Source organism: Somniosus microcephalus, chromosome 20 (assembly GCF_052327205.1).
Source record: "Somniosus microcephalus isolate GS21.2 chromosome 20, FLI_Smic_1.0, whole genome shotgun sequence".
In the NCBI taxonomy this organism is placed as follows: Eukaryota; Metazoa; Chordata; class Chondrichthyes; order Squaliformes; family Somniosidae; genus Somniosus; species Somniosus microcephalus.
Window position 1 is genome coordinate 52,838,947 of NC_141006.1, and position 15,969 is coordinate 52,854,915.

At 39.8% G+C, this 15,969-nt stretch overlaps 2 protein-coding genes across 4 annotated transcripts in view; both read left to right on the forward strand.

Annotated features, from left to right (window-relative positions):
* The window catches only part of ak2 (adenylate kinase 2), a 122,322-nt gene extending 113,135 nt beyond the window's left edge, over positions 1-9,187 (forward strand). For 2 of the 3 annotated variants that reach the window (XM_085962702.1, XM_085962700.1), the window contains 2 exons: positions 1,666-1,861; positions 4,793-9,187. In XM_085962702.1, coding sequence (XP_085818828.1) covers positions 1,666-1,861; positions 4,793-4,821 — 225 coding nt within the window. In that variant the 3' untranslated portion in view covers positions 4,822-9,187. Of the gene's footprint in view, positions 1-1,665; positions 3,183-4,792 lie in introns of those variants that run through there. The other variant, XM_085962701.1, reaches the window with a different exon arrangement.
* A 2,801-nt stretch (positions 9,188-11,988) lies between these two features.
* rnf19b (ring finger protein 19B) overlaps positions 11,989-15,969 on the forward strand; it is a 212,815-nt gene continuing 208,834 nt past the window's right edge. The window contains exon 1 of the mRNA XM_085962691.1: positions 11,989-14,304. The gene's annotated coding sequence lies outside the window, so the exon portion shown is untranslated. The remainder of the gene's footprint in view (positions 14,305-15,969) is intronic.

Consider the following 15,969-nt stretch of genomic DNA (forward strand, 5'->3'; position numbering starts at 1 on the left):
TTCTGGGAGAGGCAAAAAAACAGATTAAATTCTGGGAAATGCCTCTCCAACCTTGGAAGGCAATCAAAAACGGGCTCCAGGAGATAACAATGACCATGATTTAGACTTCAATGTAGGGGGCATGATTAAGAAGTTTGCAGATGATACAAAAATTGTCCGTGTGGTTGATGGTGAGGAAGGAAGCTGTAGACTGCAGGAAGATATCAATGGACTGCTCGGGTGGGCAGCAAGGTTGCAAATGGAATTCAATCCAGAGAAGTGTGAGGTAATACATTTGGGGAGGACTAACAAGGCAAAGGAATATACAATAAATGGTAGGATACTGAGAAATGTAGAGGATCAGAGGGACCTTGGAGTGCATGTCCACAGATCCCTGAAGGTAGCAGGACAGGTAGATAAGGTGGTTAAGAAGGTATACAGGATACTTTCCTTTATTAGCCGAGACATTGAATATAAGTGCAAGGAGGTTATGCTAGAACTGTATAAAACACTAGTTAGGCCGCAGCTAGAGTACTGCGTGCAGTTCTGGTCACCACATTACAGGAAAGATATGATTGCACTAGAGAGGGTGTGGAGGAGATTTACGAGGATGTTGCCAGGACTGGAGAATTTTAGCGATGAGGAAAGATTGGAGAGGCTGGGGTTGTTTTCTTTGGAACAGAGGAGGCTGAGGGGAGACCTAATTGAGGTGTATAAAAATTATGAGGGGCCTAGGTAGAGTGGATAGGAAGGACCTATTTCCCCTAGCAGAAGGGTCAATAACCAGGGGGCATAGATTTAAAGTAATTGGTTGGAGGTTTAGAGGGGAGTTGAGGAGAACTTTTTTCACCCAGAGGGTGGTGGGGGTCTGGAACTCACTGCCTGAAAGGGTGGTAGAGGCAGAAACCCTCATCACATTGAAAAGTACTTGGATATTCACTTGAAGTGCTGCAACCTACAGGGCTACGGACCAAGTGCTGGAAAGTGGGATTAGGCCGGATAGCTCTTTTTTGGCCGGCACAGACACGATGGGTCGGAAGGCCTTCTTCTGTGCCATAAATTTCTATGATTCTATGAAGTATGTTGCCCAACATCCCATTGAATTCAGCCACCTTTGGGAACTTGTCCCACTCCCTTTTGAAATTTTGCACAAATCTTCATCCAACGCTCTGGCAAGCTATTCCAAAAATCAATAATCCTCTGGGGAAAAGAAAAACCTCCTGACACATGTATGCAATTCCCTCATTCTCACTAACTTAATTAGTTCCAAATAATCTGTCCACATGTACACAATCTAGTCCCATTATTATCTTAAATACACCAATAAAGTCTCTCTGAAGTCTGTGCTTTCCTAGAGTAAAGAGACCCAGCTAGCGACCCTACTGTGATAGCTAAGGGTTTTTAGGCTAGGTATTAATCAAGTGGCCATCCTCTGACCCTTTTCTAGGGCCTCTATGTATCCCAATTTCTTCTTTAAGTTTGTAGACAAAAATAATGTTTTAATGAACAGTAGATTGTGAGGGAGAGAGAAAACTTTCTCTTCCGTTACAAACCAAACTTGCTCCAAATTGTACATCAGAGGTTCTATATTAGAAGTGTTCTCTTAAGACGAGTTTTTTTTTTTTAAAGACTGGTTTGTGTGTACAGTGTAGTTATTAATTTTTGTATTTTTGTTTTTGTACTAAGGTAACTGGTGAACCTTTGATACAACGCTCGGATGACAATGAACAAACATTAAAATCTCGTCTTGTTGTTTACCATACCCAAACCAAACCTCTGATTTCTTATTACCAAAAGAAAGGGCTCCATACATCTGTTGATGCCACACAGTCTCCTGATGTTGTTTTTTCTACCATTCTAGCTGCTTTCAGTGGAGCTACATGTAAGGACCTGGTTATGTTTGTTTGATTTATTACTAACGCTGTCAAATTTGATCTGCATTTTTGACAGGTAGATTGTAATCCAGAATATTAAATTTCATTTTGGGCAATGGCAGCATGACATTTGCTTAGGGATAATTTGGATAGCTGAGGAAACTCATTCCCTCGACAGCTTTATTTATTGCAAGATTTTCAAAAAGGTAAAAAATGTAACTTGGTTTGTTCTGTCAAAGAAGTGCTACAGATGACATTTGATACCTCAGCAAGTCTGGCTGTTGTTGCAATTTATCATTTTGGCCTGTTTTTATTTTAATATGTTCCCAAGCTTTTCCTCTGAGGTTGAGATAATTTAATTTGCCAGTTGTTCAATTCAGAACCAGTTTTTCGCATCCAAATCAAACTGAGTAATCTGCAATTTCCAATTGGTACATTAAATTGTGTAAAAGGGTCACCATCCTCAATGCATATTAAGTTATAAACTAGCTAAACTGATAGAAACACCGACCTCATCATTCTATCAAACTGTGTTACCTCTCTGGTCAAATGCAATTGCCAGTATTGCCTTTGGCCTGTCGTGTCACTTCAACTTAATCATCGACATTGTGCACACGTGGCCGAAAAGATAAATCATGTACTTGGGACTCTTACAAGGATTGATCCATTCGGTATGTTCAGATCACAAACTGCTTGAGCTTCGTCCTTGTAGGTTATGGCATCCTCTGAATGCATCGATTGAGTTGCTAATGGGTAACTCTTATGTTTTCTTATCCTAAATGTTATCTATAAAATGAGTCAATCCATGGGGAAAATACTGATTAATAATAGTGCGTTAGGAATCATGAATATTTTGTGGAAAATTCAGCTCAGTAGATCGTAAACGTATAAAGTCATCTTCTAATCCTATTCTCCTGGTGCAATTATGACATTTATTGCTCTCTCTGTCCTCCCACCTTCTCTAGTTTCTGATTGAGTTATTTCAAAGGGAAAGAATTTCCCAATGATGAAATGTTCCCTTTTATTGCTCATTGTTCTCGCCATTTCATTACTGGCACTGTTCTTTGGCTGTTTACAGACTTATGAAATCTCACTTACTTTAAAAAATGCTCTTGTATGATTGAAAAATCTGTCATGCTGTAAACTAATGTTCTTTCTCTCTGTTAAGGGTTTTTACTTTGCATATTTATGCCTATTCTTCAGCATACTAATCTCCTGTATTTCTGCCCTTAAACATTTTGCTTCTGAGAATTATGGATAACTGGTGCCCCACAATGTAAGCATAATGCGCTGATCAGAATAATAAACCTTTTATAGTAACTAAATGGATGGAATGGTGAGTATGAATTACTGCTGTGGGATTGGGTTTATTTTTTAAGAGTGCTAAGAAAGTAACTATACAACATTACAGATGTAGATGTAAGCTGGATGGCACAAAATAGATTATGCATTTGCACAAAAAGGTCCAGAAAAAATAAGCCTTTGTTCTTAATACAACTAATAATTGTCCAATGGTATGAATTACAGGAAACACTTTTTTTTTTATCCGGGACCGGCGTGGTGCCGGTTGATCAAAAAGTCCGGATTACAGAGAGGTATACTTACTAAGGTACGAGAGCCCCGTACATGGCCACAGATCCAGGAGTCCCTGTTGCATGGCAACAGGTGCAGGAACCCCGGTTACACGGCCACAGATCCAGGAACCCCGGTTACACGACCACTAATATGAAGTAAAACTTACCTGAACCTACTCCTGAATTTTGCTGGTTATTTAGGTGCCGGTAAAAAGAGAGTTTCCTGTATATTCAAGTAATTGTCTAAAATTTACAGTTTAAAATGAAAATTGGAATTATTTAGATTAAAGCAAGAGAAGTAGGATATTCACCCTTTTCCCGACCTTTTAAGGGTCAATGAATGAGTGTCCTTTAGTTAAAGCTAGTGTTCTGCAATTCATTATGGAGCATTCCATAAATGTGTAGTTGCACCTGAGTTTATACTGAGCATACCGGATCGTGTCTGGCACATGGTGCGCTATTGACCATGAACCTAAAGGACCGTTGATCTTTTTGGTAGCTCCTTCAAAGTCTAGTGAATATTTTCGTGCTTGTTTTAGCTTTATACCAAGAAAACTTTGAGGTGAATGTTATGGCATGTTGTTTCAGTTTTGCATTGTATGAGATGCCCATTTGCTGAATGTATGCATTCTGTCAGTCTCAAATTCTAACGCTTACCAAAATTTCCATTGGAACATGATTTTGTTTACATTTTTATTGTAAACTAGATCCTGAACTGTGTACATTAGTCACAAGTGGCACAGTTCTCTAATCTGCAGCACGTGTCCCCCAACCCGACAAAGTTGGGAATAAGCTGGCCATAATGGGCGACTGGAGGTCATTGCTGTTTGTAATTGGTTTAATTCTGGTCAGGAAGATCTTTTTGAAAAACATAACTTTTTATGTCTGAGCGCCAGTGACTTTTTGAAAAAGCTACATGGAGAGACAGGTTGCCAAATCATCACTGAAGCTTGGGCCATCTATGTATCACAGCAATAGCACCCTAACTTTACATCCAAAGCAATGATTTTACATATTTTATTATGTTTAATGGCATCAAATCCAGTGAGACCTTGAACCAGAGTATTGGGATTGTGATCTACCTTCTAAGTAAAATACACAATTTACCAGCTTCAATCAAATTCCAATTCCATTTTATGCGAGTCCACTGAGAGTCTGCCCTAGTGATTCAGTAAAATGTTTTTCTTTTCATAGTTTGTATAAAGATTCTCATAAAAGTCTCCCCACAAACATGCCAAATTGAAGGCGGTAAGTATTTCTCTCTGGTTCAGGGTTTCTGTTAGTATCATAGTGGTCAGATATTTTATTTATGATTACTGCAGTCTAATAGAATCAGAGAAATAACGTGTATTGAATTTCCTTTAGCTGAGAAGTGGAGGCTTGGTCTGATCTGAACGAGGTAACCTCTCAGTCTTCATCCTTACTGGAACTTCCTGGATCATCTCCCTCCCGAACTGTCGTCAAGGACTGTAGGATTGTTAACAATGTTGAATTTATTTACACACACTATTTTCTTCTAAAGAAATTAGAACAGTAAAAGCAAAATACCAATGCTGGACATCTGAAACAAAAATAAAGCTGGAGAACCACTGCAGGTCAGACAGCATAACCGGAGGGAACAGACGGTCGACATTTTGGACACATTTGAAATGCCGACTGTTTGTCTTCTCCATGGATGTTGACTTATCTGCTGTGTGTTTCTAGCTTTTTCTATTTTTGTTTCTTTAAAAGAAAACTCCCCACCTCCGCCCCTCCCCCCAATGTTGTCTTACAGTGACTTGGAGTAGTTAAATATTTATTTGTAAGGGCTAATCTAGGTGACACATTATACTAAATCTCTGATTTTTAAGGAATATCAATGGCATTAGATTGCCTTTAGTTCCCTGTTCTGAGGGTCTGGGGTCCTCTAGACACCCACCAGCCCTGAATAGTTTTTTCATCTTCACAGTATCTTGTTATTTTACTGTACAACTGGGAATCTAGTGTTCAGTTAAGATCTTCTTTAAGTTGTATCTGATTCTGGTAGTTCTAAAGGAGGAAAATCACTTTTGGCATAAATGCAACATTAACTATATTTGGAGATCCTGTTCCTAAAACCTGAAGTAGTACTCTTCCAATTAATGTATCCTGTTCCAAATCTGAGAATATTATATTTTCCTGTAAGTTAAAGAGAAGATTTTTTGAGAATTTTGCTCTGCTGTGCTTTGTAAAAGAGTCAAAATAAAAGTGAACCAAGCTCATCATGGAGTGTTCAGATTCATTTTAAATGTCTCTTGGTAAAAGTTAACTTTGACACTTGATCAAGCTTTGAAACCGTGTGATTGACTTCATCCTTTCATATAGCAATAGTATAACTGTATTTCTAATTAACTTATAAATTGAGCAATGATCTTTATCTGGGGGTAATTCTGTTTGTGTCCTCACCTGATGTATTTCCACCGTTAGTACGAATGTTATTTTAGGACATTCAGAAGCATTATCATTGGCCACCAAAAATTTGCAAACAATTAAACGTCTACTTTCTTCCATCTGTTCCTTTTTCCCTTGATCTTGACATCAGTAACTAGTCAACATTTGACCAAACTAGGATATCAAATTTAGGAATATTGGAATGGGAAAAGGTCATTTAGACTATCCAGCTAACTTCAACTTTCTATACTTTCCCCGTATCCTATTACATGCTGTTGGTCTGACCCAGTCATCTTTCTGATATTGTAGTGTTTTGTGTATGCACCCTTATACGTGCACTCTGCAAGTATACTTCCTATTCTGCGCCTCTCTTTCAGTGTCTGGTTAGTTAAAAGTTGTTACTTTCAGAATCAATGAAATAGAAATTTGATTGGTTGTGATCTTAGCATTGATCGTGTATATTTAAAGTGTTTTTTTGTTAACCTTTGCCGCAAGGAAAATTTAGTTTCAGATTAATTAGATATCTAAACTGGCCAAACCAATACTGAAAGATGGAAAATGTCAGGAACTATAACCTTGCTGTGTTGGTTAGATGTGTTGTGTGATCCCTTGCGGCTTTATAACAGTACTTTCTCCCCAAGTCCATTACAGGACTTGAAGTTGCCGTGGGCACTGGTATGATGTTGGCAGGCTTTAGTAAGGGCAGGTTGAGAGAGTTAATGAGAGTCACACACATTGTGCATTTTAAAACAAATGCCTGCTGTCCATCTTCTTTCTCGTTCTGTTCATTCTCGCAAGGGAAGTGATACTGTATGTGAGAACCGTGACCACCAGGTCTTTTCAAGAAGCATGTAATCACCAGATCCCTAGGACGCCATTAGTCATTTTGAATTGGGTGGTTACAGGGGCATTTACCTATATTCTCTTCATTGGGTACTGGTAATCACTTTTTCAAAATTGTGTGGTTATCGGCATACCAGCCTCTGCCAGAAGGTTGGAGGGCTTTAATGATTAATGACTTTTTCTTGTGCATAAAACAGTCGCTTTGTCAGATTTCTTTCTCATTTTATATATCCTCAGGTTTCTGTTGTGTATAGATGAGAGGTTACACTTTTATCATTCTGATCTTCAATTTAATTCAATTCAGTAGCTATATTCTGAGTTTTGAATTGTCTTCCTTCATCAGTGTGCTCAAGACTTTTTCTTTATCTCCGTACCTTGCCCTGTGGTTCGGCTCCTGCTTTTTGGTGTACCTTGAGCCTTTTTTTCCCCTATTTTAAACTTGGTCAATTGACTGATTTTATTTTTCTCTTTTTAGTTTTTCAGTTGCTTATCCCAGTGCTCTGGCTTCGGTGTTGTTAACTTTTAAACCTACCATTTAATTGGCCCAGGAAAACACAGAGAGAGCAATTGTTTTAAACTTGTCCTGCTTCAAAACACAGGAGAGCAATTAAAATTTTATTTTTCTACCCATTTTAGCTCATCTTCCCTTTCCCTTGCATTCTGCACTTCAAAAATGGCATGTCCATTTGTTAACTTGTTGAATTTCCTTCCAATTTAGACACCCTGAGGGAGGGAGCAGGTTTTCAAATTTTCCAGAAGACACTGATAAATGTTTCTGTAGATACAAAAACATGATCTGTTTGAGGCTCCAAAAACAAGTTTCCAGCTCGGCAACAAAAAGTTTTCTGTAGAATATTGTGAAATTGAGGATTTTTTTTCTGTTTTTCATCATCGAGTTAGAAACAGTTTTGTTACATTACTTAGTTAATGAAGCTAAGTAAGGGAGTTGGGGGGCGGGTGGGGAGGGAAGAGAAAGGTTTGGGTATATAGCAACGGGGCACATGCTGTCCATCTATTTCTGGTCTGGTGCAATTTGAAGAGAGCAATTAGAGAGAAAGGAAAGTCTTGCATTTATATAGCGCCTTTCAGAACCTCGATGTCGCAAATGAAGTACTTTTCAAGTGTAGTCACTGTTGTAATGTAGGATTCACTTTAAAGAGATCCCCGTGTTTTAAAAAAAAAAGTCTAAGTTAAAAGGTAACAAAAATAACGGGGAAAATGGGTAAGCAGAGACAGTGACAAGAGATTTTTTTTTTAAATCAGCTAGTGTGATTCTATCTGGTGTGTCAGTATTAGAAGGAGGGTCCACCCTACAGCAATTGCAGTTGATTATATGTTGCATCTTGGCATTGTTTCCACCCCCTCCCCCCACCACATATTCCTGTTTTATTTTACAAAAGTGGTTATTTGCTGTGCCTTCGTTGGTCAATAATATCAGTATGACTGGGATTTCCAAAGATAACTATGGGGAAGCTTCTCAATCAGTTCTTTATGTAAAGGTACCTGTATAATGCCATTTAGACTCAACACATTTGTGCTTATTTTGTATGTGTAAATTGATTTTAAAGAGATTTCCTAATGTGGAAGATGAGGTTATGGTGATGTATGCCTGTGTCTTGGAGGCAGGAAGTGCCAGTTTTCACTAACATTTTCTGAAAGTACATCCTTCTAGATTGGGGAGGTGGCTTTTTATCTCTAGGGTCCTAGGTAGATGCTTAGAAATGGCTTGACTAAAATAAATGGGCTAAAGCTGACGTTAAGGTAATGCCAAAATAATTACATTTTGCTTGTGGATAAAGGGAAACTAGATACTTTTATCAGTGCATACAAATAAGGTGATTATGATGTATTTATTAACTTACAATATTAATGTTTTGTCAATATTCCCATAGGTTGGTATACAACATATTTGTTTTTGGGGCGTGTCTGAGCCAAGTTATCTGATGCGCTAAGATTCCTGTGGATCTCATCAGTCAAGGACCTAAGATGGGGTCAAAAACGTAAATCCTTTGTTAAACTTGCAGTTTACTTAACCCTTTTTTTTGTCTCATTTCAGCCATCTGAAAATTATGCTGCCAGAAACAGTGTTTTCCAAGCCACAATGTGCCCAGCGATCAAGTTTATATCTGTTTACATAATGTTGGTGGTAGATTACATAAGTGCAATTCAATTTTTAAATCATAGTTGATTAATATGATATGATATACTGGCAGATATAATGGGTGGATTATTGGAGTGCTACTCAGCTATTAAGCTTTTAAACTATCCATTTTATGGATTACATAATGGGAAAAGAGGGAATATTTATGGGTTATGCAGAATCAAATCTATGTGGAAGTCTAGACCTAATTGCCGTCTACTTATTTTTCCTGTTGTCCTTAACAAAGCTGCATATTACATTTTTTGGGGTTGCCTTGTGATGATGGGTGTGGTTGATACCAGCACCAAACATACTAATTTTTTTTAATTATGGATGATGATGGAACAATAAACAGATCTTTGCATTGATTATAGTGTTGTTTGAGTTCAGTCCAACTGGTTGTGGGTAAAGCTCAACGAGGCTCACTACACATTCCATGTTAATGAAGTGGCTAATTAATCACCTATTTTATTTTCATATGCGGTTTACCTAACTTGGATGTGATCAGTGTTGGAATATATGATTTCAGAGATGACCTTTCATAAAGAAATATTGTACATGGAGCCACTACAACAGAGAGTGTAAGTAGTTCTAGAAAGAGGAAATGGACATTTCAATCCTCTTCAGTGTGAGATCTAGAATGTAACAAATACTAGTGTAACCCAGCATGTGCTTTTCTGTTGAATCTTTTTATTGAATTGATTAATATAATGACAATTGTATCCACTAAAATATTAACCATTGGACTTTATTGTTACAAGTGTTAAAAAAAAAAAGTTGATGTAAACTAATTGTCAAGCTACCTGATTAATGATCCACCAGCCTTCGTGAGAAATCAGTTTTAACAGTTGCCCTCCACATAACCTCAAGTACAGTGGGGAAAGTGTCTCAAGTTATACAGAAGTTGACTTCAAACTAAGCAGCTGACTTTCCATCTCCATCTCCTCCTCCACCTCAAACGAATGTAAAGGATATTTTCAATGTGTTTAATAAAATCATTTCAGGGGCAGTTTGATGTTCAGACACTTCAACAGGTCCCTAAAATATTCTAATGTGTCTACTTATTACAGTAATGTCTGAATAATATCTCATTTAGAAAGCGCATGACTGAAAATTACAGGATTTTCATTTCTATGGTGACCTATCTTGGTGGTCTATATATGCGCAGACTTGATGGTGAAGTGTGTGTGACACATACCGCTGTTCAAACTAAGTTTCTATAGCTGCTACTTAGAGATTTAGTGGAAGATTAGAGCAAAATTATTAGCAGGTGTCCATGCTCGCTGCAGCTTACTACAAGAAGAAAATATTTTCACATGAATAAAATCAGAATGAATTGTTAAGGATTGTCAACTTTTAGAAGTTTTGAATTGCAGCGTATGGAGACAGAACTTGTATTTATGTAACATTTTTCACATCCTCAGTATGTCCCAAAGCACTTCAGCGAATGAAGTACTTTGGAAATGCAGTCATGATCGTAGTGGGCGGGGAATTCTGCAGTAACATCAGGTCATGGTTGTAATAGAGGCTTTAGGTCCAACAGTTTTTATGCTTGTACACTATAGCTCATGTGTCTTGCAGGATATTTATTCTCTTTCTCTTACCCCCACCCCCCGCCCGGAAGGTGACGATTCGTATTGGGAACAGCTGCTGTGTGCCCTTGGCTACCTGTCCCAAGTGGACATTATTAACATTTGAGCCTAGCAAGCTGTTTTATTGTGAAAGGCATCACAGCCAAGCTCAATCCTGTCCTCATCGCGGAGGGGGGGGGGGGGGGGAAATTTCCAATTTAATGCTGGACTGTGAAATAGAAAGAAGAAGTCGTCTTTATAATGGGCGCCCGACCCGACACACCTGCCTTATGGTCCAACCATAAGTTGAAAATTATCGCCCACATGTCTAGATAAGTGTGATTTCCAGCATAAGTTAACCTCCGAATACAGACTTCCATTATGGTGTAGAAAAACTGGTGTTTTCTTCATTCCCGTTAAATATGTAATTCCATTTATGGGGTAAAATTGCAAGTACATTTTTTCCTCAGGAAAAAAATACCCTTTTTTGATACTTTTGGGTTTTAAAATGCAACATTTATAAAATGGGTATAAATTGAACTAACAATGATATTTCTTGAAGGGCATCTGAGGGTATTTTTTTTTTCATTTTAGATTTTAACTGAAGCTTAAGGTCTCAGATCTTTAACAATTCTTGTAGTTAATGGGGAATACCAATTGTGACTCAAACACTGACTAGACCACAATCCTCTTTTATGGAGATTGGTACAGTTAACTGCATTTCATTGGAAATTGAAGGTAAAGATTGCTTTTCTGACATACAGCGTAAGGCAGTGGTGACTGCAGACATCCATACAGACTTGATCCATTGTGATGGGGCTGCTTGGTTACATGATGAGTGAGCAAGCGACACAAAGAAATAAAAGGCAGCCAGCAAATGGAAACCATAAGAAAAACTGAACGAGAGTAAATCAAAATAATTTTCTATCTTCATTTGCCTGTGCATTTTGTTTCTTTAGTTCCTTGATTTTCCTCTAGTTGTACATTTCAATCAGTTAAATCATTTAGATAGTTTTCTTTATGTTCTCACTCCCATGATGAGTAGGAATATAACAAAACATACGAATGGTGTGACGACTTCACAGCTTGACCCGCAACTGAAAGAGAAAGAATGGTTAATGTTTTCAGTATGACCCCTGTATCATAATTCAGTGTGATCAATGGTCATATTGTACCTCTTGCAGGAGAAAAAAACACTAGCCCACCGCACCTGAGAGCACCACATCTGATGCAGTGTCACAGAATGGGGCAAAATCCATTGTTTACTGAAGAATATTAGGAGGAGGACATTGGGCCTGTTCCTTTCACAAAGCATATCTAATCTGCGTTATCATTGATTTTCCCTGACTCATTTTAATTTCTAGAGGAGAGGTACTTATTTCCTCTCCATCCCTTCTTCCCCAAAAACAGTAAGTACATTATAGATCAAATTGTACATGGTTTGCAGAAGGAATGGTCTTTTCTCCTTGCATGCTTGCTGATATTGTTCAATTCTGCATCTTTCATTCAACCTGGCGCCATTGGAGGGACAAGAAAGTATTTCTTGCTGTTAGATGGTCCTTTTCTCTGACTGTTAAGGGAGACAATTTCCCTAGAGATCAGATAAATAGTCTTTAACAAGGAAAAAGCATCAAATCCCAATTTCTAGGTGGATGACAGGTTGCTGACATGAAATGGTGTCAGTTTCAGCAGTAGAGGGTAGTATAATGCTATGTCTTTTGGTTTCTTTTTATTCCCCTAGGTTCAGGCGTGGCACTCTTGCCTCTGAGTCAGAAGGTTGTGGGTCAAGTCCCACTACAGGACTTGAGCACTTAATGGCTACTCCAGTCCAGTACAGTACTGAGGGAGTGCTGTAGTGGCTACAGTGCTGTCTTTCGAATGAGATGTTAAACCAAAGTCCTACCTGTCTTGGCTCAATGAAAAAGATCCCATGGTGCTATTCCAAAGAAGAGCAAGGGAGTTCTTCTGCGGCCTTGGCCAATATTTATCCCTCAACCAACATCACTAAAAGTCATTGCTACGTGTGGGGCTTTGCTGTGTGCAAATTGGCTGCTGCATTTTCCCTGCATTACAATAGTGACTACACTTCAAAAACACTTCATTGGCTATGAAGTGCTTTGAGATGTCCTGAGAACATGAAAGGTGCAACAACAAAAAAAAATTCTTTCTTTCCAATGCTACTTGAGCTCCTATAGTGTCAGGTGACTCATTCATGGGATGTGGGTGTCACTGGCAAGGCCAGCATTTATTGCCCATCCCTAGAAAGTGGTGGTGAGTCATCTTGAACCGCCGGGGTCCATGTGGTGAAGGTACTCCCACAGTGCTGTTATGTAGGGAGTTCCAGGATTTTGACCCAACGATTATATATTTCCAAGTCAGGAACGTGTGTAACTTAGAGGTGGTTGTGTTCCTATGTGCCTGCTGCCCTTGTCCTTCTAGGTGGTAGAGGTCACGGGTTTGGGAGGTGCTGCATCGTATCTTGTAGATGGTACACACTGCAGACACTTTGCGCCGGTGGTGGAGGGAGTGAATGTTTAAGATGGTGGGGTGCCATTCAAGCGGGCTGCTTTGTCCTGGATGCTGTTGAGCTTCTTGAGTGTTGTTGGAGCTGCACCCCTCCAGGCAAGTGGAGAGTATTCCATCACACTCCTAACTTGAGCCTTGTCGATGGGGAGTCAGGAGGTGAGTCACTTGCTGCAGAGTACCCAGCCTCTGACCTGTTGTGGCTGGTATAGTTAGGTTTCTGGTCAATGGTGAATCCCAGGATGATGGTGGGGGATTTGACAATGGTAATGCCATTGAATGTTAAGGGGAGTTAGTTAGACTTTCTGTTATTGGAGATGGTCATTGCCTGGCACTTGTGTGGTGCAAATGTTACTTGCTACTTATCAGCCCAAGCCTGAATGTTGTCCAGGTCGTGTTGCATGCGGGCATGGACTGCATCATTATCTGAGGAGTTGCAAATGGAACTGAACACTGCAATCATCAGTGAACATCTCCACTTCTGACCTTATGTTGGAGAGAAGGTCATTGATGAAGCAGCTGAAGATGGTTGGGCTTAGGACACTGCCCTGAGGAACTCCTGTAGCGATGTCCTGGAGCTGAGAGGATTGGCCTCCTCAACAGGAGAGGCTTTCCTTTCTTTGCAATGCTGCTATGGTGTCAGGTGCCCAATAGCCAAGTTGTGACTATTCTCCTTGGCATGAGAGGCAAATGGAGTTTTTTTGTTTCAATGATTCATGATGGAAGATTGAGAACGAGCCAATCATTTGTATCAGATTCAGTAATAACAATCCCTGAGCCAGGCATCTCTATAGTACTCCACTGCGCTGTTGATGTTTGACCAGCTAGCCTGGCTTATTAATAAGACCTGGAGGGGCTGGGATTTCCCTCACTTGGGTGCTGGTAACCCTGCAAGCTAATGCTCTCTCTACAGATGCTGAGTATTTCCAGCATTTTTTTGTTTTTATTTCAGTTAATTTCCAGCATCCGCAGTATTTTGCTTTTGTCCTTAGATCTCTGGACTTGGGTAAGTGGAGGAGGCAGCTAAGATGAACTCCAAATGTGGCAGTGTGGATTTCTCAGCAGCATGGTGATGGGTTTTCCAGTGGGTGGGTCAGACAATTGACCAAAAATAGGAGCCCGATTTTTCATTTCACAGGTTATGGGTCAGAAGATTTATTGCTACATGAACGCAGTGGAATTCCGCACAAACCGGTGGCGTCACGACAGCAGGGAGTTTCCTTTGTGACGTCGCGGGCGTTTGCGCATCCGCAGATTATCAATGGGTTCGATGTGTGGAAGCGAGTATCTCGTTCCAGGGTGAGGTACAAAGGGAAAGGAAGGAGAGCAGAGGCGGGGGGTGCTAGAATCACCAGGACCTGTCACGGTACTCCAGTATCGGCACAATCAGGGTAAGAGGAAAATCTGCATTTTTTATGCATTACAAGACTTGGATCCGGTGCAATAAATGAATGCATGTCGGTAATTGCTACAGCGAGGTGTTGAAAAACGCTGCAGTTGCTCTGGTGGTGGTACCCCGTGACACCCGTTCATTCAAATGCTTAGCACCTGAAAATCTGATCAAATGCAGTTCCGCAGGGACAGGGTTACAGACTCGATTCTAAATCTTATGCTCAAATGCAAGAGTTTGCTGATTGAGACGGATGTGAATCTGAAAAGTTGTAAATAATGCAATAGGGAATAGACTTTTTATTAACATTTTAAAAAATGCAAGCTCTCCTTGTCTTTGTAGATTGCATTTTCTTTGTACCTTGTGCGTGTTTTACCCTCTCCAGCTGTTGAATCAGACACTGGTAAATTGACTAGAATTTTGTTGATAAAGGTTAATTTCTGAAATAAATATTTTTCATTGGCCCTGCAATTCCTCTTTGCCACTTGTCTTGAAAGCAAGCATTAGATAATTGCAATAAGCTGCACGTTAAGTCCTGTTTAAAAAAAAAAAAAAAAAAAATTGCACAGAGGAAATGTTGTTGGGGTCAAGTTGGTGATTGCCACAAATTCATAGCATACTGATTCTGAAAGAGCAGCGACATATCAAGACTGATTTGGTGTTTTAAGGAGGATATTTAAACGTGTGGTTACGTTTATATAAAAGAAACAGTGTCTCATTGTCCAGCAGTGTGGTTGGGCTTGTGCCGTTGCCTCAAGTGACCTACCCCCAGATGTCGTGTCACTAAACTGCAGCGCTATTCATTTTTTAATGTTGTTCTGGTGCTGTATAATAGTTATGGCGTGACTGCACTACAATCCATTTTTGCACCATTCAACATAATTTCACAAAAGGTTACAGAACCACCTTGCATTAGTGCATTCTGCCACTCCCCATCAGATTGTGCTCAAGAGTGTGCGTTACAACCTTGTGGGGTGGACGAAATATATGAAAATGGTAACAATTTTCTGAGGGGGGGCGAGGGGAACATTTGAGAAAATCAACTTGAATTTTTATGCAGAGGTAATAATGTGTGGAGAAACTTCAGCTCGTGGCAGGAATTCCTTTCCAAGCTGGTCTTTAATGCCAAATATCCTGGATTTTTCTCCACTGCTTTCTGGAAGGTGCGACCTCACACTGGGGTGTTTATTTATGAGGGCTGGTAGCCTTCCACTTCCTTGCTGAAGTGGCCATAATGCATGTGTGGGCCTACACAGGGAGTGTGGGAGGCCTCGCAGCCAAGCTCGATGCAGCCCTGCTCGATGTCCACATGCACACTTGTCCAGCACAGCTCATTGGAAGCAGGAGCCGTGTCTGACTTTCCCCTTGCCGCCACCCTCCAATAGCACAATAGCAAAATACTGCAGATGCTGGAAATCCAAAATAACAACAGAAAATGCTGGAAAAACTCAGCAGGCCAGGCAACATCCGTGGAGAGAAAAAAGAGTCAACGTTTCGGGTCAAACCCTTTGTCAAGACTGGAAAGGCACAGGAAATGAAATAGATTAAGAGGCCAGGCTGGGAGAGAACAAAAGAGAAGTGAAGAGACATTAAGAGGTATTCAAAATGAGACGAGATGGTGATGGGACTAGTGGAGACAAAAGACGGCTCTAGATTAGGTGTGAAA